We start from the raw sequence: 23,500 nt of genomic DNA, 5'->3' as shown, positions 1-23,500 counted from the left end.
AGCGAGGTTATGTTATCAATATTTAGTCCTGCTGTTTCTTGTGAAACCTCAGGTGGGGTCATTGGAACAGGCCATGCTGGATGCCTTGGTGATGGACCGTGTCAGTTTTGTCAAACTGCTGATTGACAACGGGATGACGATGAGTCACTTCCTCACCGTGGATCGCCTGGAGGAACTTTATAATATGGTTATTATATAAGATATGCTCATCTACAAGTATTTACTGCTTTCAAACACATTTTTTGACAGAATAGAAACTCCGCCCCCCTTGTTTTCTTTGGGTTGTTATATTTCCTCTTCCCTTTGAAGGCGGTTTACCCTTGCTGCACAGAGGAGACCAAACCCAGACCCAAGAGATGCTTTGTGGCTCATGGTCATTTGCATTCGGTTCAATTGTTTAGAATGCGGTTCAGATCATAGGACTCTTTAACATGTATGCTCTTGATTGTCCTCCAACTTTCACTTGCCTTCATCCTTTGTGTTTTGCATGTTTACTTATTTATAATTCTAGTAGAATAAGTGCCCCTAAGAAACAAACTAGAGCCAGTGCCACTAATGACTATGCAGTATTTGGACTTCTTTAATGGGGTGTGGATACAAATCCATTCAAGGTTGGTCACGTAAATCTGGCTTTTCCTTCAAGGATCCATCTCCTCAGTAAAAGACAACTTCATATGTAATGTATGTCGATAATATAAGAATTTGAACCATTTGGTTCCATGCGCTCACATCTTTTCCAATGCAAATCTTTTTTGATTACACTCCTAATTATAGTTCTGTTCTCACGCTGACTACTATGTGTTGTTGATATTTTTAGCAATTAACTAAGTCCTTGCTTCTTAGCCTCAGGGGCAGACTGACCACTTTCTTCGTCACCTTGTCGAGGATGTGAAGCAGGTAAGTTTTGAAGGTTAATGAAAAACGTTTGTTTTGGAATTCGATGAAAAATAAAGGCATGTGTGTATGCAGACCTCTCTCCCTCTACGTTACCGGCTGTCTCTCATTGACATGGGCTTGGTCATAGAGTACCTCATAGGAGGAGCGTATCGCAGCACCTATACACGCAAACACTTCAGAAATGCCTACAACAGATTGCAAGACAAGGTGAACAACCTTAGTTATTTATTGATTGATTATTGATTCATTTTAGTTAAAGTCTATCATTTACTTTTGTGTGTGCGTGTGTGTTGGGGGGTGTCAGGAAAGTAGGCGCGTCAGTACATCTTCCTTGTCTGTACAAAAAATGGGAAAAATACCAAGCTCTCAATGGAGCGGGAGTCCTCAAGACCCTCATTTCTTTAGAACTGCTCAGCCTTACAAACGCAAGGTGGGTCCATCCATTTTCTATATCGGCTTGTTTTCAGGAGTGTCGCTGGCGTGCTGGTGCCTATCCCAGTTGCCTTTGGGGAGTAGCTGGTTGCCAGCCAATCGCAGGGCACACTGAGACAAACGACCTTTCATGCACCCAATCACACCTAAGGACAATTTAGCGTCTGATACACCTGCCATGCATGTTTTTGAAACGTGTGGGAGGAAGCCAGAGTGCCCAGAGAGAACCCACGTTCAGGATATGGCCTTGTTTTACAAGATGAGGAATTTCCTGGCTTGATATCTTGTATATTTTTTGGAATGATTAGTAATAGAAAAGTAATAGACTCACCAAGCGTCTCATTTTTGAGGGTTATAATATGGCCTATATATTTATTTGGATTGTTTTTTTTTTTAAACTTGTCGATTTATTCTGCTTGGTATTTCGTCCTTAATTTTCAATCCAGGACCAGAACGTGCCACACGGGAACAGTGAGAAGGCTGAATCGCGTCCCAGTCTTTGCGAAGCACTCATTTTTTCTTTCAACTTTAATGACGTCTTCGTGTGGGCCGTGCTTCAGCAACGCCAGCAGATGGCGCTGTTCCTATGGCAACACGGTGAAGAGGCTCTTGCTCGGGCTGCCGTGGCCTGCAAGCTTTATCGCTCCATGGCCTTCAAAGCGCGACAAAGCAGCATGGATGACCACATAGCAGAACGATTCAAAGCATATTCACTGTGAGTGTGGGGGGGGGGATACATATGGATACAATTTTCAGTACAAAATATTATGATACATTTTAACAACATTCTTAACCGTCGAATAGTTTTGGTGCCATTTGTTGTTCTTTGGATTTGTAGTGTCCTCTCTCCATTTGAAATGGCAGTGCTTTTATTTTTATTCTTTGTTGTGTCTTAGTGAATTTGGGCAGCTGGCAGTGAATGTCTTGGACTGTGCATTTCGTCAGAATGAGAAGATGGCAATGAAGCTGCTCACTTCTGAAATGGAGGCTTGGAGTCACTTTACCAGCCTGCAAATAGCAGTGTCTTCATGTCACAGGCCTTTTGTTTCGCACTCTTGTACGCAGACCCTCCTCACCGACCTTTGGACTGGTCCACTCAACATGAGAAAAAACTCATATTTAAAGGTAATATTAGCACAGCCGTGTTTGTTCATGACCTTGAGGTAATTCATAGTCACGCAATTGATGTGTGAGCAGCCTGCTGGGTGGTATCTTAATGACCACAGGCCTGAAGAGAAAACAAGTGTGATTTTAATGGCTGGGTGTCGATTCTTGTCAAAATATCCACAAGCATGGTTTAGACTCAATTTTACCGTTACTCCATGTACAGCACTTTATAGTTAGCAATGGCTGTTTTAAAGTGCTATATAAATAAAGTTGAATTGAGTTAACTGCTTTCTTCCAGATCATTCTGAGCCTCCTTCTGCCCCCTGCCATTCTGCTTCTGGAATTCAAAAGTAAAGCTGAAATGTGTCATGTTCCCCAGTCTCACGAGGCAATGCTTTTTGGACGTGATACCGTCAAGGCAGGAGCAACCAGTGATGACACCGGCCACGTGGTAAGTACTGTACACAGCAAACTGCAACAAAAACGCTCAGTCACACAATTTCCACTCACAGGCTAACCAGGATGCTGAGCACGGAATGCCATCCCAGGACCGATGTCTTGGTTCTGGGTCTGAAGGTCGTTTCTTAATCACGTTGCATAACGTGTGCTGGATCACAAGACTCTATGAATTCTACACAGCTCCAGTTGTGAAGTTCTGGTTCCATACAGTAGGTGACATGCATGTTGCCAGGAATAGTCCAATGTGAATAAAAATGTTAAATTTTCTAACACAGTTATGGAGCCACTTTTGCCATCCCTGATGACCTTGGGATACTTTTTGAAAGAACATGGAAATGTCGCCCTTTTGTTTTTTATTTTATATTATTTATTTAGTTCTCTCACCCTGTCACCCTGTCCATTTTAGATATCATACCTAGCCTTTCTGATGTTATTCTCCTACACCATCCTAGTGAAGATGGAAGATCAACCGGGTGTCCTGGAGTGGTTAGTCATTTTATATATATTGACTACAGCAGTGGAGAAAACCAGAGAGGTGAGAAACCCAAGCGAGGAGACTTGGAGAATGGCTTGTACTGAAGTGGAAAATAAGAATGTGACTGATTTCGAACAATTATCATTTACGTATGTAAATCTCTTTTCAGGTGGTAATGTCAGAACCGAGGAAGCTGAGTCAGAAACTGAAGATTTGGTTCTCAGAGTACTGGAACTTATCTGACTTCATTGCCATCGTACTCTTCCTGTTTGGTTTTGTAATGCGTTGGCATGCCGACCCGTACCGGACAGCCGGACGAATCGCCTACTGCCTGGACATTATATTTTGGTTTGTCAGGGTGATGGATCTCTTGGCTGTCAATCAACATGCCGGTCCCTACCTTACAATGATCACCAAAATGGTACTTGGGTAAAACGCATCACTTTTAAACATTTAAAACAAATATAATGTTAATCATTCTTCCTCTGTTTCCATCCAGACCTCTAATATGTTCTTTATTGTGGTGATGATGGCAATTGTACTGCTCAGTTTTGGGGTATCCAGGAAGGCCATCCTTTCACCCGATGAGGCCCCATCGTGGAGCTTAGCCCGTGACGTTGTGTTCCAGCCTTACTGGATGATCTATGGAGAGGTTTACGCTTCAGAGATAGATCGTTAGTAGCTCAGTAAAAACTTCGCTTGATCACCTTGTGATTAGAGGTGCAGCCATTATTCGCCATCTAATCCAATATTGATTTTTCAATCATTCATTTTTTTTTTCCAAACAACTTATTCTCACTGGGTGATTTTCTCACGTCACATACCAAACAAGCTACTAAATCTTAATTAGTTTATTTTCTGCAATGTCAAATTCATAGAATAGGATTTGATTTATGACTTTTTTTCATTAATTGGTTCTTGAAATAAGTGTTAGATGCAGAACTAGTGATTAAGATCACACACCTCATACGGTTCTACACATCGTACCCCTAAAAAAAGCATTATGTCAAAAGAATACTCTCTATTATAATATTGACAGTGTTTTGAGAATTTCGACCGTTCGCTGATTTGTAATATTTATTGGACTGAATGTAATGTATTTGTTTTCTGCCCAGCTTGTGATGATGGCCAACCATGTGCTCCTGCTTCCTTTCTCACGGCGTTTCTTCAAGCGGTCTATATGTTTTTTCAGTACATAATCATGGTCAACATTCTCATTGCGTTTTTTAAGTGAGTACCCCAGGCCATGATGTCCAGCTTCAAGTTTAAATATCAAGGGCAACGCTTTTTTAATCCGCAGGTGGTCTTTTCATTCACAGCAACATCTACTTTGATATGGCAGCAACGTCCAATAAGCTGTGGAAGTACAACCGCTATCGCTACATAATGACCTATCAGGACAGACCGTGGCTTCCTCCACCCCTAATTCTCTTCAGCCACATGACATTTGGCGTGCTAGCCATTTACAAGCGATTTAATGGACATACTGAGGGAGATGAAAGAAGCTCAGGACTAAGTGAGTACCACATTTTCACCACATAGTTTGTAAATTGAGTAGTACAGTCTTGTATCCGGTCACACATGCTTTTGCCAGAGCTCTATTTAGCCCGCGACGACCGCAAGAAGCTCCATGAATTTGAGGAGAAATGTGTACAGGTGTACCTCTATGAGAAAAATCAAGATCTCCACAGCAGTCACGTGAACAAGATCAAGGTCACAGCTGACAGGTTGTATTGCTGTTCAAAAATAAATAATAGTTTGTGCTATATTGATTTTGATGTACGTTTGGTCTAGTAAACAGTTTGCACTTTTTTATAAATGTTTAATTAAATGCTCAGGTGTGAAACTTGCGAAAGCTTGCCACAAATTTTCCTTGGTTTCTTTTCTTAATTAGCCATTAAAACCATGTTTATCAAATATAAGAACAATACAGACAATTGTAATGTATTTTCACAAAATCAGGCTCTTGTCCTGAAAACGCCGATGTTCCTATATTCTTCTAATTCCCTTCAAGTTACTGTATATAACACATGGAGGTGCCCCAAAAATAGACAAGGTGACAGCAATCTGAACGTTTCCTGATTGAAATCTTGAATTTCGAGAAAGACATATTTAAAGTTTTGGCACATACATTTTTCAAAATGTCCAAAACTACCACTACCCTAGCAAAAAGCTTTTGACCATCTTCAAGTTTAAAAGTGTTCTTATTTGATTTTAAATTTCACCCTACTTAAAAGAGCGTAAAGTGGACATTTTTGGTGATAGTTCTTACTGCGCCACACACAGTTCAGGTAAAGGATGTTTTTGCTAAATGTGTTTTTACAATGTCTTGAAATAGAGCAGAAGAGATGTGCACGGTGGTGCGGGAAGTCGCCGAGAAGGTCAACATCATTCAGGAAACTCTTCCGGAGCTGGACTCTCAGCTGGGTCAACTTCAAGACCTGTCAGCGCTTGCTGTGGACACACTGACCCTGCTCTCTGCCTCTGATAATCTACATCAAGAGGAAACTCGCCTGGCTCAGTCCCGGCGGATCCAAACATCTCAACATGTCCTCCCTCACAGCTGGACTCTGCACAGAGTTGGTGCCGACTACGATGTGGCTAATATGAGACGACTGACCTGCAAGCCTTATAAAAGTACTCCACCTTCATTGATCAAAGGCTGCATTCTTAGACATACGCCCCAGGAGTCCCACTTGGGAATCAGAGGGAGCAGAGTGGGCAGAGAAGGACAGATGGATGACAAAGAAAAAGAGGTATCTTGCAATCTTCCTGCCGTAGCAAACATGGGCTACATACAGTAGGGTATATCCAAAAATCAACGTATGTACAGTACCAAACACAATAACAAATGGTCCCAAACACGTTAAGACTTAAAAAAATTAAATCTGTTAGACTCCAAGATGTTCAAAGCGCTTATTTTGGCAAAAGGTGGCTACTTTGCCCGAATTTTATATGCATCCCTACATCCATTTATTTATTTTCATCAGCCACCTATCTTCACTCGGGTCACTGGCTTGCTGGTGCCTAACCCAGCCATCTTTGGGCAGTAGGCGGGGTGCACCCAGGACTGGTCACTAAACGCAGAGCTTCTGTCAGTCTGTCTGTCTGTCTGTCTGTCTGTCTGTCTGTCTATCTATACACACACACACACACACACACACACACACACACACTCTGTGTTCCCTCATTTTTCGCAGTTAGCGGGGACCCAAAGACGCGCTACATGAATTCTGCAACGTAAGATTGTGCACAAAATGCGTTTAATAAAACCTTGCCTACCTGTCTTCTCTATACCCAGGGATCTTCTAACCATAGTACGGAGACTAAACATGCGTTGCTTTGTTTTGGGCAGAAACTTGATTTTCTTTTACAGCAAGCACACCAGCTCATGCCAAGAGCGGCCACTATCTCTCTCTGAGTCTCAGCAGCCCCGAGCCCCTTCCACCGCCACTGTAATGACAGGGTGGCAGAGTTCACAATGCAGCAGTCATTTTATTATTATTTTTTTTTTATTCATTTTATTTCATTTTACACGCCACTTCAACACACACGCACCACTTACTTTTCTTGTTACTCTGTTATGCCAGAATGCAAAATACTGAATTATGAGCAATGTTTTTTTTTTTTTTAGCTAAAGCCTTAATTTGCCGCTGAACAAGACCAAATATTAGCATACTGTTACGACAGGTTCAGTTGTCACGTTAGACTGAGTATGTGCGTGTTATTGCAGTATTGTCAGTCAAAATCACTAGTTAAAAACAAAACCATCCAACTACCCACATTGAAAAAAAGGCCAAATCTACAATAAACATTCATTTTCATACTTACAGCAATTTTTTTTACGTCTTTCACTTTGTTTCATCCATCTTTCATCCTTATCTATCTATCTATCTATCTATCTATCTATCTATCTATCTATCTATCTATCTATCTATCTATCTATATATATATATATATATATATATATATATATATATATATATATATATATATATATATATGTGTGTGTGTGTGTGTGTGTGTGTGTGTATAATGTTGATTTAGATAATGAAACAATGAAACAACACTGAATTTGAATATTTGTCTGGTACTGTTTGTTATTTAGTTTTTTTTTGTTTTTGTTTTTTTAACTTGTGTTTTATAGGTTCTTGATGCTGTTTTGCACCCTCATGGAATTGGAAGTCATCCTGGTTTCAGTGAGCTTACACCTCATGAGTCCCGCTGTGGGTCTCCTTTTGCCCTCACGTTTGCTGATAGACAATTAGAGTCACCACATTATAAACTATGCAGCTGTGATGTACACCTTTACCCAAATTGTGAGGAAATTGACATGGAAGAGGAAGAAGAAGAAGGTAGCAGAGATGATGATGAAGACGATCAGAAAGAGCGAAAGCATGAGCATCTCTCCAATTTAGATGAATCAAGACTGACTAGCAATATTCCTTTTTCTGACCCTGGGAACATGTCTAATGAGTCTGAAAATGGTTCCTTCCACCAGGACGATGGCCAACTAAATGACCAAACCAGACCTTGTGTAAAATCTCCCAGGTCATCTTATCTGTCGAGACACCACTTTTATGGCTGCTGCAGATCTCTCTCATCCAGTGTGGAGAATATGACTCTCTTTGGGGCGTCCCTAATCCCGCGAGGGGGATCATTTCCTTACCTCAACGAAGCACTGAATAAACAAGTTGGTAAAAGACGTTTTAGAGATGATACATCGTTACAATGGAGCCGTAACAGAGGTACACGGAAACTTTTTAATTTTGAAATGATGTTGATATACAAGTCATTTGACCCTAAGATGTGACATGTTTCAATTAATATTTTAGAGAGAACATGAGCATGCCTAATGTTGTATATTTTGTTTAATGTATGAATAAAGTTAAACTTTGGTTGGACGAATCTTTTTTAAAACGTTTCTTTTGAGTGTTTCTAATATTTGATTCTACAGAGTGGTCCAAGTCATCTGACTTGACCCAAGTCTTGAATAGAAGAAGAAGTCCAAATAGGAAGACTGTCAAAATTAAAGAAAGCAGTCCAGACAATGTAAGAATTGGTTTCCTAATATGTTACAGGTTCATTATTCTCTTCTTTATTATTATCAATTCTCTTCTTAATACACACACTTCTCAGACATTTAACTGTTATAGTATGTTATGTTGTTGATTTGCTTTTTTTCTTAAATAGGAAACCACGCACACATTTTTGTCGGATGCCTGCTGGAAAAGATGGCGAAAGTTGAAAGGAGCACCTGCATGTCGGTCAGCTTCGACTAGCCTCAGTCAGCTTAGTAAGGACCGATTTGGCTCCTTTAAATGTAGAAATGACCTAATATTAGCTTTAAGCCAGCAAGTGATCAATACGTTGTCACACATATTGACATTGCTTATGGCCAGGTTCCAAAATGCATGTTATTTGCCATATTTTATTTGTTCATACTTCTTTTATTCCAGATTTTGAGCCCCTGGATTTACAGAGGCAAGTTTTCCCCCACCAGGTACTGTAAATCTAAAATTGCGTCAATAGACATTTTGATTTTATAATTTGGAAATATTTGGCTACGAAGAATATGTAATATTGCAAAATATGTGACTGTGGAATTCAGGATGCTCTGAGCCCCAATCATTCAGCATGGAGCAGCTGGGCAAGATCCATGAGTCGCAGATCATCGTAAGTCTGCCTCCTGTCTCTTTGTCCTCTTTTGGCTGATTACGTTGCGCATGGATCATTGAATGAACCAATCATTTTTTGTATGCCTGCCACAGGTTGCAGAGTGGTATAGCTACTGAAGGTATTTCCGAAATAAGATTTGTGTGTGTGCGCGTGTGTGTGTGTGTGTGTGTGTGTGTGTGTCTGGAGCGGGGTTGTGTGTGTGTGAATGTGTATGTGTAGAGTTATGGTACAAAATGATTGTCCTATCATTGTTTCAGGTAGTTCCTCATTCCAGTCCACGGATATGCTATATCCTCATTATTCAGGTATTAATAAAGTGAACTTAGAATAAATGCACTGCTTTTGATTATAGTGGAAAAATAACTGTATCCGTGATTTAAATATTATGTTTGTTTTTTTTTGTTATTCATCCTATCTTACGCATCCATAATACAGCTGTTATTAAATTGGAATAGTTAAGTCATTACTAAGGTTTGTGCGTGTGTGTGTGAACAGCCATGGAAAGAAACAATCTGATGAGACTGGCTCACACCATCCCATTTACTCCTGTTTCCATTCTAGGTATTATTTCAGATTTTTTAGTTTTAAATCTCCCTCCATTAACTTTACATGTTCACACAGATAGATTGATACATTAATGTAGCCTCATCATCCTCCGTCAATTCCTGCTCTCATTTCCTGTAGGTGGCGAAGAGGTGAGCATTTACTCCCTGGAGGAAGTTCACTCAGAGGCTGACCCCGAACGCATCACAGTCTCATCATGGTCTTCACGAGGACTGTCGGCAATGCTTCGGCCTCTCCCAAGTGAAGAGGGATCGCTGGCCGGGGGCCTGCGGCAGGGCCGCAGGGTGCTCTGCACCTGGGCCCAACAGGATGTGCTCATACCTGGGATGCTGTACGTGGTCAAAGCCTTCAGACCAGAGGTGGTGTCCGCCTGGCAGAAGTACTTTCATGGTAGCACAGCACTGCAGCTTTGTTTGAGGGTAAGTTCAAAAAGTCTGAAAGCTGTGAAATGGTTGACACTTTTGGTCGATTGTTAGGTTTTTACTGCTGAAATTACTCGGAGGAATACTCGTTTCCAATTTTTATTGTGATGTTTTGTTTTCTGTGTCTCTATTATGTAGGAGATCCAGCAGCAGCGGGCAGCACACAGGATGATGCGAGTTTTTAACCAGATCAGACCCGCTAGCGTTAAACATTCCCCAAAGTATGTGCATTAGTCTGATCTCACTTGCATTTTTACGTGCCCTTGATTTTGTATGAATTTGTCATATCACCATGCCAGATTTCTGGATGTCTCGTTGGTCCTTTGGCATTCAAATGGCCAGTGGCTGACCATTGAGAGGAACATGTCTGGTGATTTCCAAAAGTATAACAACAATACAGGAGAGGAGATCACACCTTCCTGTTCACTGGAGGAGCTACTCTTAGCCTTCTCACACTGGACCTATGAATACTCATGCAGAGAACTGCTGGTGCTTGATGTACAAGGTGAGTCTCACTAAGCTCTTCAGCAAGCGTTCGTCGCATCCAAAAGGCTAAATTTGGACTCAATTTACAATAAATTTCCTGGTTCAATTAAAATTGGTATGAAATAGTCGTCTTCATTTTGATCGTGAAAGACTTCTGAAAGGATTTTCTTAGAGGAAGGTTGGCTCTGAACTTAGAACGCTATATCACATGGTTGCAAACACAAATGCACGGACTTGAGAAGATTCAGAAAGTCACAAAAGTGGACATCCGTGCAAATGTTTTTTTTACATTCACGGATCAAACTTTTGCCGTTCAGCTCCTCGTTTGAGAACAGCAAGCTGTGCAAAATATGGTCAAAACGCTGAACGTGTGGACTTGCATTCAAAAGTTGAATAAAGTCCTTCTGAAAGGCTTTCACGCATGTAAATTGCTCCAGAAATGTTGTCCCCCTACCTATTTAACTTTTTATCAATTTGTACGTATATATTGTGTCTAACAGGAGTAGGCGAGGAGCTGACCGATCCCACAGTCATTATGGCGGAAATGCGCAGGTATTGTAGTTCCTAGTCTAAAAACAAGTTTTCCAAAAAAAACACCTTTTTCATTTTCCATGCCGTGTCTGTCCCTTGCACAGCAGCAACATGGGCGAGATGCCGTTTGGCCCTGACAACCTTGGAGATGCTGCCATAGAGGCTTTTCTGCAAAAGCACTCGTGCGGTTCTTGCTGCCGGGCGTTGGGCCTCTCAGGTTAGAAATGAAACATTCGAGCAATTGGATTTGCAGTCGGGGAGAAAGGCAAGGCGATCAAATATGAGTTGCACATATTAAAGCGCTGTCACCTCAATGTTGTCACTCAGGAGGCCAAAGTTGGCTCCGAGATAAATCCCCAACAACTTCAAATGAAGACAACACATATCAACAGCCAGCTAATTAAGCCGCGAGCGTTCGTTTATTTCTATAACAACAGTGGTGTTGGAGGCGGGGTGGCTGGGGGGTGGCTTCTGCTTTGTGCGTTTGCGCTGCACAGCCTTTGATTACGTATTAATCATGTCTTTGTGCTGGCAATGTGCTGCTGAGACATTAGCTTTGATTAGCTATTAATTAATGTCTCTGGGTAGACACAAGACCAGCATCTAGAGGATAACTTGCTCGGAAAGGAACTGTGCTCAAAAACAAACAAGCGCAGCAAACAAACACACAAACATACAGTCGCAGTTGTTTTGATATTTCAAAGGTACGTTGTGTTTCCTCTTCCTCCTCTTATGTCCTCTCCAAGATTTCTATAACAAATCAAACCAAATTATTCATGACGGAATCATGGACTTCCTCAAAGCCCTGTCATTATTCTCTTTCTTGTGCTAATGACTATCATATTGGAGCGACATGTCGCTTACTGATGTTTCTCTTGTTCAGCTTTAAGGAGGCATCTGGACACATGCGAGAACAGCGGTGAGGCTGAGCCCGCGCCGGGGGAAGCCGAACAAGAGGACGAGTGCATAAAACATCTATGCTAAAAGCACCGTGCTGCCTCCACCCATGAAGTAGGAAAAGAGGACGCTCCTACATTGCAGCTCATACACACACACCGTCTTCTGAGAAAATATTGCTTGTTTCATGCCTCGGCCCTCACACACACACAAACACACGCAAACACACACGTTTCTACGGTCGTACGTGTGAGGATATCCGTTAAGCAAGGTTGAATCGCTGAAAAGAATCATCCGTGCTGAATTTCAAACACGGTTGTTCATTATCATCAGACGTGACCGATTATACAAGTCAAATTCATAATATTGCTGTGCATGCGTGAGAAAGAAAACTGAGGCAAAATTTCACCCATAAAATTTATTGTATTTTTTTTCTTCCCACAACAAAATGTCTACAAAAGCGATAAAATATAGAATTTAACAAAAATCACTTCAGACCTTCACATTTATGTACACATATCAAAGGAGGACTCGGTAAAGGGCCCTGCATAGCTCTGAACTTCAACCCAATCGAATCCGTAACGTGAGTGCTTGCGACGCAATTGCAAATTTATACATGCGCGCACGCATAATGTCATTCTGATGCGGAAAAGAAACGGTTTGCAAAGAAGAGCTCATGGATTGATAGTCACAGCTCAGAGTCCTGCAGAGTCCTACATGACCAAACGAAGAAAGCAGAAAATGTAAAAACTGTTTGCCAGTGTGATCGAATGCACCTTTTCTTGAGTTTCCCTCTTTTTATGATTGGTTTCTCAACTCAAGACAGTAAAGCAGCTACAGCCCACTTCCAATCATTCCTTCTCACTAGCTATGGCACTTTTAAAACAAAAGGTTTCCTTTTTCATGTATCCTTTTTTTTTTTGTTGTTTTTTTTTTTTGTTGCAAGTCCTGTGTAAAAGAGGTTCTGTGACCCCAAATACCTTCTTTTAGGTATTGGTTACAGATTGCTACATTTTAATTCATTTGCTTTTGCTTGCACGCAAAGACATTCTAAAAAATAAATTAACAATTTTCAACACTACTTGAATTGCACGCATGTGTAATGCATCAAGAAAGCTTACAAAGCATCGGTTGACAAAACATTGTCTCTGTCCCACTGTATCTCTGTCTTTCTCTCACACACACTGAACACACACACGCGCACACTCGCACACATCGGTTCTTTTCAAGAAAGGTAGGACGGTTTCAAGGGTGTAGCGTGTCGGACAAAGTGAAGGAAATATCTGTCAAAAAACAAGTGTATTAAAATGCCCGTGCAGCTCGTCAAAGCCATCTTGCGGAATGTCGGCTAGTTTTATTGTGCGCTTTCAACTGTATTTGTCTGTGTTGATGGAGTGGCAAAGGCGTAATGAGTTCAGTCCCTCATACTGAACAAACAACTCCATAACATTCAGAAAGGTTTACCTTCCCCCACAGCATGGGTATAAGAGTCTCTGATCCGGTTCAATAAGGCCAGTACAGAATGGGCCGTTCGCTGACTGGTGATAGCAACTCACACATTCAAAAGTTCTAAAAAAAAATGCGTTTTCACCCGTTTGAGCAACATCTCTTAATTCCTTGTGTATAAATAATAGTATTTTCTTTAAAAGTCCATTTATATTGTTGGGAAGTCACTTAGAACTGACTTAAATCTGGATCCCGTATTAAACCCTCCCGGCCAATAACCCCCTCCCAGAATCCCACTGTTTTGTGAGAAAACACAAATATGCCCTCAATGTTTCATTGCAATGAAACGTCATGCAAATAGAACAGAACAACAATAGGCTAATAGTAATAGAGAAATAGTAGACATAATAATAACAATAATAATAGTAAAGAGTAATAAAATAAAAAATAATCTTACAATGCAAACATGATAGTAGTAAATGCCTCCAGTTCTTATTGCTACAGTGTCTTACTTTACAGTGTTATGTTACCACTTGTTCTTGTCAGCACATCCTCTCACAACCCCATCCCACCTCTCTGATTCACAGTCTAGCAGGGGAAAATAAAAACAGATCACACAAAAACCTCTGAGTCAGAGTTGGAATTCACTGTCCAGTGTTGCCGTGATGTTGCGTGATTCACAGTTTGCCAATTTGTAGTTTGCCAACTTCCCACATGGTCCCCCCCCCAAAAAGCAGCCAAATAAGCAGGAAACAGAATTGAACGCAAGTGGTGACAAGAGCACACTGATATGGAAGAAATGTATCCTTCTTGTGCTGTACTTTGCAATGCTTATTACATAACCTGGACACAAACAAGATTTGGACAGTGAATTCAGGCCCTGTTCACACAGACACACACTGATCCGGGCAGATTCGATTGCTAGCATATGCTGCTTTTTATCGCAAAAAAAGTCATTCTATTACAATTAAAATCTTTTTTTTCCTTGTAAATTTGCAAAAATATCGAACCCTCTTCTAATGGAAAGTCAGAAAAGAGCTGCTCCCTGAGAGATGCTTTGTAGTGCATCAAGCCTTGTGATTGTCAAACAGAGTCACCGGCTGATCTGAGTTGCGGGGTGAAAGGTTGAATTAACTAAATCCTTGGTTGAGTTGAGCTCATTTAACCAATAACTATGTTCACTTATACAACGAGCTTCGCAGATATCAGCAAGTGACCATTTTGTTCACATACCACATACGTGGAATACATGTGTAGTTCATAACCTGTATTGCTTTTTCAAACTTATTTTCCCAATACATTTACTAGTCTGCATTCTCATACTATACAATTTCTTTCAATCGCTGATTTTTGTCTTCACTTTCTGATAGTCCAAATATGAAAATCAATGTTTTGTTGTCTGCGTTTACAGTGGAGAGGAAAATCAGTCGTACCTAACGGGTTCACAAAAATAATGCATACGGAGCATCTAGTGGATAAAAGCGGAACTGCACAAACCCCTCAAGGCAAGTCCGGAGAGTTATCGTGCAAGGTTCCTACGTCAGAAAATGAAAAGTTGAGCTCGCGCAGCGTTGTGTTGCTCAATGGCCAAATTGTAATTCAAACATTAAGGCAGAACAATTCAAAACAAAGGAGACCATTTGTAAGTGCTCATAAATAACTGCTCACAAAAAGCATACAAGGTGATTGTCTATCACATTTTTTTCTGGTTATGTTTTCATTTGAGAAGTGATCATTGGTATGTTTGTCCACATCCGGCAACCAGTTCTGTGTACATCCAAACCACAGCCCATATTGTCTTGCTAAAAAACACTAAAAGTAGAGCCTGTGATTGAATTGAGTACCCTTACAGTGCATTTGAGTCAAAATCGCTACCCTGTTCCAAACAAGAGAGAATGGGGAAGGAGTTCTTCAAGATTTAAAAAAAAAAAAAAAGGCAGTGTAAAATGTATTGCTCTCTGTATTCCTTCGTATTCACAGCCTGGAGTGTTCCAGGATGTCCAGTGACTCGATTGTGCAAATAGTGATGGGGGGGATAGGGGGAATACAGCAATAATTCAGGTCTTTGAAGATTAGAACGTTACCTTAAATTAAGATTAAGTTCTTTTCTCCTTTTGCCCTCCAGTGGTGAAAAATCCCACCACCCAGTAGCCAAGGCCCTGAATTACATATGGCATGCTTAGGGAGAGTTTTCCTGACTAAAAGATGAGTATTTTGAAAGTTCATTTTCAGATTGGTTCTTTGTCGGCTGTTGTCTATGATTGTTCAAAAGCAATCCAGCTTTTTGGGATTTTGTTATTGCAGCAACAATATAGAATATGACTGTATACCTTTTCACCTTGAAAATTAGGTAGATTTTTTTTTTTAAATCCATCATATGTTCTTCTTTATATCTCTACACGTTTGCATCAGAAGGATGCTATTCCTTCTATACATATGAACAAAATCCAGACACGGCTTCTATATATAAACAAATGAAAACGGAATTTTACCCAATATTCCTTTACAAGTCTTAACTTTACAAATTCTGTACACAAGAAAGTATCGGTTAAAATTAAAACACTTAGACAAGGAATAATCAGCCACGGTGGGCTGTTGTGTATTTAAATTAGGACTAACTTATTTTAACAGAAGTAATACTGGAATCTGCTCTGTACTAGGAAAATATCTACAAAAGCGTCCCTCATTCCACAGTTCCTTCCCCATTTCAGCATTTTCAAACTACTTCTTCGTCGCTGAAATAAACAAAAAGGTTTTTCTTTTTTTCAATTTAAAATAAATTGGACGTACCCTTATTTTAAGACGGACAGCATAAATTGTTCCTAGATTTAAAGTCTGTACAATTCTGGTCAAGGAGACAAGAAAAAGCCCCGGCTAAGGTCGTTGCTCGGGGCACGTTTCATTTCTATATACATTCTTCAGACTGTATCGGTGAACAGGATGGGATAAGTGCTGGACATTCCTAGAATTGTTGGCGTTTCTGGCAGATGACCACTCACCTCCCCAGTCTCATATAAGCAAGTGAAATGTGGCATACGGTATGACAAGGTCATAGTGGATGTCGCCCATGTTGTCTTGTCAGAAATGGTCCTTTTATTCTCTTGTTCCTCTTCTGGGATTGCTTGTTGCAGTGGTGCGCTAGGCAGTCACTTGGGCATGGACATGGTGGAGTTCGGGTCGGGATTGAAGAGTTCTTTATAGAGCGGGGGGAAGAGAACGTTGACTGTTTCTGGATGAAGTTGCTGGAAGGCTTGAAGCTCCTCCGTGTGGAGCGTGCACAGCGCAGACAATGTTGGGATACGGCTGATCAGCTGGCAAAGAAGAAGCATAAAAGGAGGAGATTCAGATAAATGTGCCATACGGGACCTCTAATAGGAAGGAAGCGCATTCAACGTCACTGATGTCACAATTCCAATTGTACTGACATTTGTCTTACTTATTTTACCACTAAGGTCACACATTTTCACATGTGAATTAAATCTGAACTTTTAAAAATTTGTCACTTTCCAAGTAATGCTTACTGACGAACAAAAAGAAAAGAACAAAAACTGAAAGATAAATACTTCCAGTAGGTCTTGAAGTCAATGTATGAGATGCATCTCATTTGGAATATTTATACGGACGCTCCTCTTTCCTTAGGTTTCCCGCTATACACAGAATTGACAGGCATCTTGCCTCTGTCTTTTATATATTTGCGGGTTACTGTAATTTTCCCGTAGCAGATCGATCAGGCCAGCTTTTCTTTTTGTTGTTTTGTTTTGTTTTGTTTCTACTGGAGGAGCAATTATTGTTCTGAATAATTCATTTTCAATCGGGGAAATCTATTTGTGGGTAACACGGTGGAAGAATGGGTATCACGTCAGCCTGGAATTTGTGGGTTCTCTTCCAGCTACGGGCACCCCCGTTTCCTCAGGTTTGTGGTTTCCAGTAACAAACATTGTGGCTTCTGTATATTGAACACTCTAAATTGTCCTTAAGTGGGATTGTGAATGTGTGTGGTTGTTTGTGTGTACTGCAATTGGCTGGCAGCCCTTTCATAGTGTACTTGGCGACTGCCCAAAGATAGCTGTGCTAGGCTCCAATATACCTGAGTTTAAAGAAAAAAATAGAATAGGAGGAAAGGAATATGGGAAGAAGCAGGGAAGGATGGATGGATGGATGATGGAAGGATGGAAGGAAAAAAAAGGAAGAAAGAGAAAGAAAGAAAGAAAGAAAGAAAGAAAGAAAGAAAGAAAGAAAGAAAGAAAGAAAGAAAGAAAAAGAAAGCTATTTGGGAGGAAGACCCATGCAATGTGGCAATCAATCAGGCAAATGAATTGTCACACTAAATGACCATCTTAACACATACACGCAACAATGAGACGTCAACTGAGTTAATACAAGTATTGAGCCCAATCATTAGTCATCAAAAGTCTTCATATTGGCTATATTGTGTAACTACATTAGCTTTTATTTTTTTAATTCTTTTTTTTTTTTTTTAGGAAATTGATTGAATGATCAAATCACCTGCTCCTTAAATGTGTTGCACCATGATGTATGTTGTTTTGGGGCCGAAAGCGCAATCTCAGACGATGCAATGTTTATTTATTTATTTTGTTTTAAACTAAAACATAGTCTCTGTGCCTCTGTCACCCATAGTCCCGAAAGTCATTTATTTTGTGACTGCTTGGCAACGCTAGGTGCTAAGCTTGCTCCACAGCATATGATACCTGCTGTGTTGGGGTAGTAGTTGGGGTACACCCTGACCTTGTTGCCAGCATCGCACAACCCCCCCCCCCCCCCCCCCCCCCCCAAGTTTTCCTAATAGGTTAGCGCTTTCACCAAAGACAAACGCGGGGGTTGCTGATCATGCTCATTTCACTCATATAAAATGCAGTTGGGAAAGACCCATAATAAGTGCCTAGGTGTACACTAGAATTTCCATAGAAATCTGGTTAGAACTGTGTTAGGGTAGAGAGCCAGCAGCAAATTTGTATCACAGTTGGGAAGCGAAAATGATTGCCAAAATACATTGGCAATTCAGCACAAAACCCAACATGCCAACAGGTGTGGATAGCCATGATGAACAGCAAGAGTAAATTAAATATTGCACTGATTTTAGTAGTGTTTTGTACCAGAGAGTCTAAAAATTCTGATTATTTAAATCAATTTAGGTTTGCTCAGGGACTGTTTCGCAAAATGGAAACGAGACATGCTTACATGAAAGTGCAAAATTTGAAGAAAAAGAGGCGGAGAAAAAAAGAATGATGCTTTCCAATAGCATCCCGGCATTATTAGAATAATAGCATTTGATGTTTTGATGGTATGATGTCATCTTCCGTCATGTTTTTAAACGATGCTGTACATTGTGATTAATGCACTGACTTAAGATTGATTTGAAAAGACAAAAAAAAAGTCTAAACGAAATTCAATGCTGTAATAAATATTACAATTATGTTTTTTTTTTCCTGAAAGCATTCACCCCTGACTGATTGTTTGGCCTTACCTTAGCCAATGCATCTTCGTCCATGTGGTTCTTCTGCATAATGTGCTGCAGAGCAAAGTAGATCTTCTCCTGGAGTTTCTGCACTTTGCGGGGCTCCATCAACCACGGACGATCTAAAACATTAGAACTGTTCACTTTTCATGCACGACTCACATACGATGGCACAATAAACAAAACTTCCTGTGATTGCACAGAATTACAACTTTTTAGCCAATTCAAATATGTTGCTAAAGATGGAGTTCATAGATTCCCTTATTGATGATATTTTATTTTCAGTCTTAAGGCCCTTAATGTGTATAACTATCCAGCTGGTAGTTGGAAAGGCTCAAACAAAGCATATGGCCCTGAATTTATAATGGCATTCACAATATTAGAAAATACCTGAATTGTGATGACTCTGTATGAAAAACCTTTTTTTTTTTTTCCCCAGACGAAAAAAGGAAATGTCAAAACTTCTTTCGAAAAAAGAAGTCGTACAGATACATCTTTTCGGTGTAAGGTACACAACAGCATCCCCTGTCAAAGCTCCCAGAAGGGGAAGGAAAACTCAAAAACCCCAATTTGGGGAAAATCAGAAGCCTTCAGAAGGGACCACAGGTGGGAGGAGCCCCCTTCCAGGCCCACAGGTTGAAGTGGATGCTGCATGTACCAAATACTGACAAATAGATACACAATACAGACAAATGCGGTCATCATATGCTACATGAGTAGGAAGTGTTTGGGTAAGTGATAAAAAGTGGACGCAAACTATTACCATTTAAACCAAAGGCATCATACCAGAAGTCATCGGTCTAATTCACGCAGAGCCTCATAGGGTGTGTATACCACATGAACTTGTATGACCTGATACATCTGTAGCTAATGAATGTAAAAGAATATTATAATTAAACTACATCTTACTCTGATTATCTGTTTAATTTCAGGGAATGATTTTCTGCACCGGGTATATTCTTGTTCTGCATTTGCACGACTTTTGACGCAATGACAATTTGCTGAAATTTGGTTTAGCCATTTTGATTGTGATACAATTAGTTGGTGTTCGCTGACCTGTGGAAATGAGGACAGCTGCCGAGAAGAGAGCGATCTCCTCCTCCGTCAGCTGCAGTGAGCACAAACTCTTGGCAAAGTCAAACACCGCGCTCACTAAGTCATCACAACCTTGAAAGCAAACACAAAGGCGAGGACAGAGGAGAGGAATAAAGTCATTACTCTTATTGTAGTCCTTAATGCTCAGAGGAACACAACTATTTCCGGGACAAATGATCCATGCACTTTTACTTCAATTAGTCCTGTCAATCATGCCTGACGGAAAAGTAGCGCTATGTCACGTCTTACCTAGAGCTTTGAACATCTGCATGCCTCCGTACTTCCCCTCAAAGAGCACAGTGTTGTTGAGCGGGTTGAAGGCCCTGCACATCCTCACCAGGACGACCTCTAAACAACCTGAGAGAGCCAGACAAAAATGGTTGGAGCCTGAATGTCTTTTTGGCGCATGCGGGCTGAGTAAGAGGCCAATAGAAGCGGACGCACCTGATTTGAGCAGGAGGATCTGGTCATTTTGACACAGCTCCATAAACCCTGAGATCCGCTTGGCGAACTCTACCACGTACTGGATGGCGTGTGTGATTTGAATGGCACACTGCTGCCACAACACGTCCCGAGGCTAAACCAGAGCACGTTATTTACTCGGTTAGTGTGCCGTGTTGTCTGTATGTTGTTTTTTCCATGTTATTGCATATTGTCTATGCAATTTTGCATCCAGAACAAACAAGGACTGTAGTGGCATAAAAACAACTCACCTTGCTCTGATACATTTTGACTTCCTCGTAGGAGTGTGTCTGCCAGGCCAACTGCTGCAGCTCCTCTGAGGTGTACTGACACGTCTCCAGATGAGACTTGATGATATTCTGAGCAATGCGGTCTAAAGGATGACAAGGCAAATCCATTCAGTAATTGGTTTAAACTCAATATAATGAACCGTACTTAGTTATCGATTTACTAATGTATAATTTGATTTGTTGTGTGACAACATTTAATTGATTATCAAAGTAAGGGCTAAACGACTACTTACGTTTGCAATTAGTCGCGATTTCATAAAACACATTGTCTTAATCGCACAAGTGGCTGTTGAAATGGCAGCGCTAGCGGAAAGGAGGGAAGGGGAGATGGGAGGGGCGGACGAGGGCAACACATAGATGATGTTATTGCTCTAACTACAGCCTGAGCTGCAGGCGCACCTCATTTTTGGTGGGATTTGTGTAAACATTCTATCTTTGTGTGGCCTCGTGAGGATTGGGGAAAGAAAAAAAAAACCCTACATCAACTTCACTGTGCTGCGCATCTGTGAGTGTATCATTGTCTATGTGTGCGTGAGTGTTGCTGATGAGTGTCTTGTGAGGCTTGACAGTAGTCTCATGTTAACAGTACATTCTCAGGACAAATAATGTATAAATGTAAGCGTCCTTTGTTGTCACTGTGGCCACATGACGAAATGAGAATCGCTCGTTCTTACTCGCCCACTAATTAAAAGGTTGCTGTTGCTCTTAAAGTATGCTGCTGGGTTTTGAAATCAGAAAATGTTACTTCATATATTCAGGTACAATGTTTCTCTTTACATATTAGCTTTTGTAATATTACTGACTGGAGCTTGTTAAGTTTAGTTTTATGCTTGACTATGTGCATTGTATTAGATTATCAGTGTAATTAAGTGCAGTCCACTAAATGTACTGTACATATCAATGATAATGCGTTTCATGCAACTTGAAAAGGTGGATAAGTAGAAGTAGTAAAGCCAGTAATATAATCTTAATGTCTTACCATGAATGGCATCTGATAACATTGCTTGTTTGTTGAAAAAACATATTGCAAAGGAACTTGGAATGAATGATTCACCATTTAAGTTATTTTCAATACCTCATCAACCCTAATCAAAATCCCTTTTTTTTTGGATAAATGATTCATCGGATGGGCACCTTTTTAATTTTTTATTTTTATAACTTGATTTCTAGTAGCTCAAGAGTAAATATTCTCAGATTTCTGGAGCCCTCCTTGAAAAGAGACCGATTGTCTTCTTGTTAAATCAAAACGAAACAATTGTTTTTACTTATAATATATATGACATTTGACGCGCCAAGCCTGTAAGTGAATCGTTCTGACACGCATTGACCTTGTAAGAGAGGCGTGTGGCAATTTCCATCTAAATATATCATGCAGATTGGCTGTCCTGTCGTGATGAGATGCTCCTTACCTAGTTCTCCCATGCTGACATTGTTGTGTCCCAGTTGACTATCTTGGTAGCCTCCATAGCTGAATAGGTTGGGTACCGGAGTCAGATCGTACACTGGCTCCTGCTTAATGTGCTTCATGCCTGACATGTCCAAACCTGACTGGTCTGGAGACGGCTGGGTGGAATCCATCCCATAGTAGCCTCCTGGAAGTCCACCGGCATTGCCGTGGCCACCCTTGGGCAGGTCAATGACATGACCGTTGGCGTAAGTGCCCCCAATCTCATGGTTGAGGGTCGACAGTCCGTTGGTTAGGCTCGAAGAGTAAACACGCGCCAAAGCTTCTGCTTCCCCTGTCTGTTGTTGCCGCTGCTCCTGTAGTCGCGCCTGGTGCTTTTGGACCTCTGCATACAGACTGTCGCGTTGTTTCTTTGACATACGGCCAAACTTAACCGCTAAGAAAAAAAGAGTCACAGAGAGAATTAAGATGTTAAGGAGTTTCTGTCTTTGGACCACATTGGGTCTACCGCATCGTTCAGTTCACATACGCGACGCGAGTACAGTGTAGATGAGAGGGGCCTCACCATCTCTGGACATTCCTAGGGCTAGACACTTTTGAAGTCGGCAGTGTTGGCATCGGTTGCGGTTTGTTCTGTCGATGAGGCAGTTTCTCTGGCGGGGGCAGGAGTAGGATGCGTTGTTCTGCTGACTCCTTCGGAAGAATCCCTGTTTGCATGTCAACGCAACAAATGAGTACTGACTCAAGGATATCTGAGCAAAATAGACAAACTCTTTTCGCGATGCGTCGTATTCTACTTCGTGAAGTCTTACCTTACACCCCTCGCAAGTGATGACGCCGTAGTGGATCCCCGATGATTTGTCTCCGCAAATTTTGCATGGTATTACTTCGATTTGGGCTGCGAGCAGAGAAAAGTGTAAAAAGAAAAAAAAGTTTCAAATGGGAGGTGAAGTAAAGTACGGCTCAGCTCAATTTGCCCGCTTGAGAGGAAATATTTTTAGAACCTCACTAGATGTACTTATTGGGGGGTCAAAACGAACGTAACTTGAAAACGAACGTAACCGAGTTGGCTGTAAGGCTCAAGTGACGTAGCGGTGCTCTTGTGTGTACTACAGTAGGCTATGTCTCGGAGTTATGAAAGCACATTCACAAGAGCAGTGTGACATGTGGACCTTTGTATGTCTTCGCTGGAGTTTCTCTAATGACTGAGACAGGGCAAGCTCCCGAGCACTTGTTCAAACACCTTGGTGACAAGTCAGCATTCATTCTGGGTCATTTCTTTGTGTTCTATTGGAGGAAGCCCACCTGCAGCTTTGTAATGTTGCCCATAATGAGAAAAAAAAGTTACGTCACGTGACCACTTTTATCCAATTTCCT

At 41.0% G+C, this 23,500-nt stretch overlaps 2 protein-coding genes across 4 annotated transcripts in view; one reads left to right on the top strand and one right to left on the bottom strand.

The window, feature by feature from the left end:
• The window catches only part of trpm6 (transient receptor potential cation channel, subfamily M, member 6), a 19,170-nt gene extending 6,140 nt beyond the window's left edge, over positions 1–13,030 (top strand). Inside the window, exons 12-40 of one of the 2 annotated variants that reach the window (XM_088433599.1) lie at positions 53–187; positions 844–897; positions 970–1,104; positions 1,202–1,327; positions 1,776–2,044; positions 2,226–2,454; positions 2,735–2,887; positions 2,949–3,104; positions 3,302–3,430; positions 3,540–3,791; positions 3,870–4,044; positions 4,486–4,600; positions 4,690–4,886; positions 4,965–5,097; positions 5,709–6,126; positions 7,518–8,118; positions 8,328–8,422; positions 8,564–8,666; positions 8,830–8,873; positions 8,982–9,046; positions 9,142–9,167; positions 9,307–9,354; positions 9,545–9,610; positions 9,734–10,032; positions 10,174–10,256; positions 10,335–10,540; positions 11,022–11,073; positions 11,160–11,269; positions 11,936–13,030. In XM_088433599.1, the coding sequence (XP_088289725.1) occupies positions 53–187; positions 844–897; positions 970–1,104; positions 1,202–1,327; positions 1,776–2,044; positions 2,226–2,454; positions 2,735–2,887; positions 2,949–3,104; positions 3,302–3,430; positions 3,540–3,791; positions 3,870–4,044; positions 4,486–4,600; positions 4,690–4,886; positions 4,965–5,097; positions 5,709–6,126; positions 7,518–8,118; positions 8,328–8,422; positions 8,564–8,666; positions 8,830–8,873; positions 8,982–9,046; positions 9,142–9,167; positions 9,307–9,354; positions 9,545–9,610; positions 9,734–10,032; positions 10,174–10,256; positions 10,335–10,540; positions 11,022–11,073; positions 11,160–11,269; positions 11,936–12,036 (4,575 nt within the window). In that variant the 3' untranslated portion in view covers positions 12,037–13,030. Of the gene's footprint in view, positions 1–52; positions 188–843; positions 898–969; positions 1,105–1,201; positions 1,328–1,775; positions 2,045–2,225; positions 2,455–2,734; positions 2,888–2,948; positions 3,105–3,301; positions 3,431–3,539; positions 3,792–3,869; positions 4,045–4,485; positions 4,601–4,689; positions 4,887–4,964; positions 5,098–5,708; positions 6,127–7,517; positions 8,119–8,327; positions 8,423–8,563; positions 8,667–8,829; positions 8,874–8,981; positions 9,047–9,141; positions 9,168–9,306; positions 9,355–9,544; positions 9,611–9,733; positions 10,033–10,173; positions 10,257–10,334; positions 10,541–11,021; positions 11,074–11,156; positions 11,270–11,935 lie in introns of both variants that reach the window. The other variant, XM_088433596.1, reaches the window with a different exon arrangement.
• The window catches only part of rorb (RAR-related orphan receptor B), a 25,860-nt gene continuing 14,712 nt past the window's right edge, over positions 12,353–23,500 (bottom strand). For both annotated transcript variants that reach the window (XM_088433615.1, XM_088433609.1), the window contains exons 2-10: positions 22,936–23,021; positions 22,689–22,830; positions 22,128–22,559; positions 20,680–20,801; positions 20,411–20,543; positions 20,216–20,323; positions 19,928–20,038; positions 18,881–18,993; positions 12,353–16,706 (exon numbers count right to left, since the gene is read on the bottom strand). In XM_088433615.1, the coding sequence (XP_088289741.1) occupies positions 16,542–16,706; positions 18,881–18,993; positions 19,928–20,038; positions 20,216–20,323; positions 20,411–20,543; positions 20,680–20,801; positions 22,128–22,559; positions 22,689–22,830; positions 22,936–23,021 (1,412 nt within the window). In that variant the 3' untranslated portion in view covers positions 12,353–16,541. The remainder of the gene's footprint in view (positions 16,707–18,880; positions 18,994–19,927; positions 20,039–20,215; positions 20,324–20,410; positions 20,544–20,679; positions 20,802–22,127; positions 22,560–22,688; positions 22,831–22,935; positions 23,022–23,500) is intronic.

The sequence above is a fragment of the Hippichthys cyanospilos genome, chromosome 1 (genome assembly GCF_059441005.1).
Source record: "Hippichthys cyanospilos isolate Australia breed blue-spotted pipefish chromosome 1, RoL_Hcya_1.0, whole genome shotgun sequence".
NCBI lineage: Eukaryota > Metazoa > Chordata > Actinopteri > Syngnathiformes > Syngnathidae > Hippichthys > Hippichthys cyanospilos.
The sequence above is the reverse complement of the archived record's forward strand: the minus strand, read 5'-3'. Positions and strand labels throughout refer to the sequence as shown.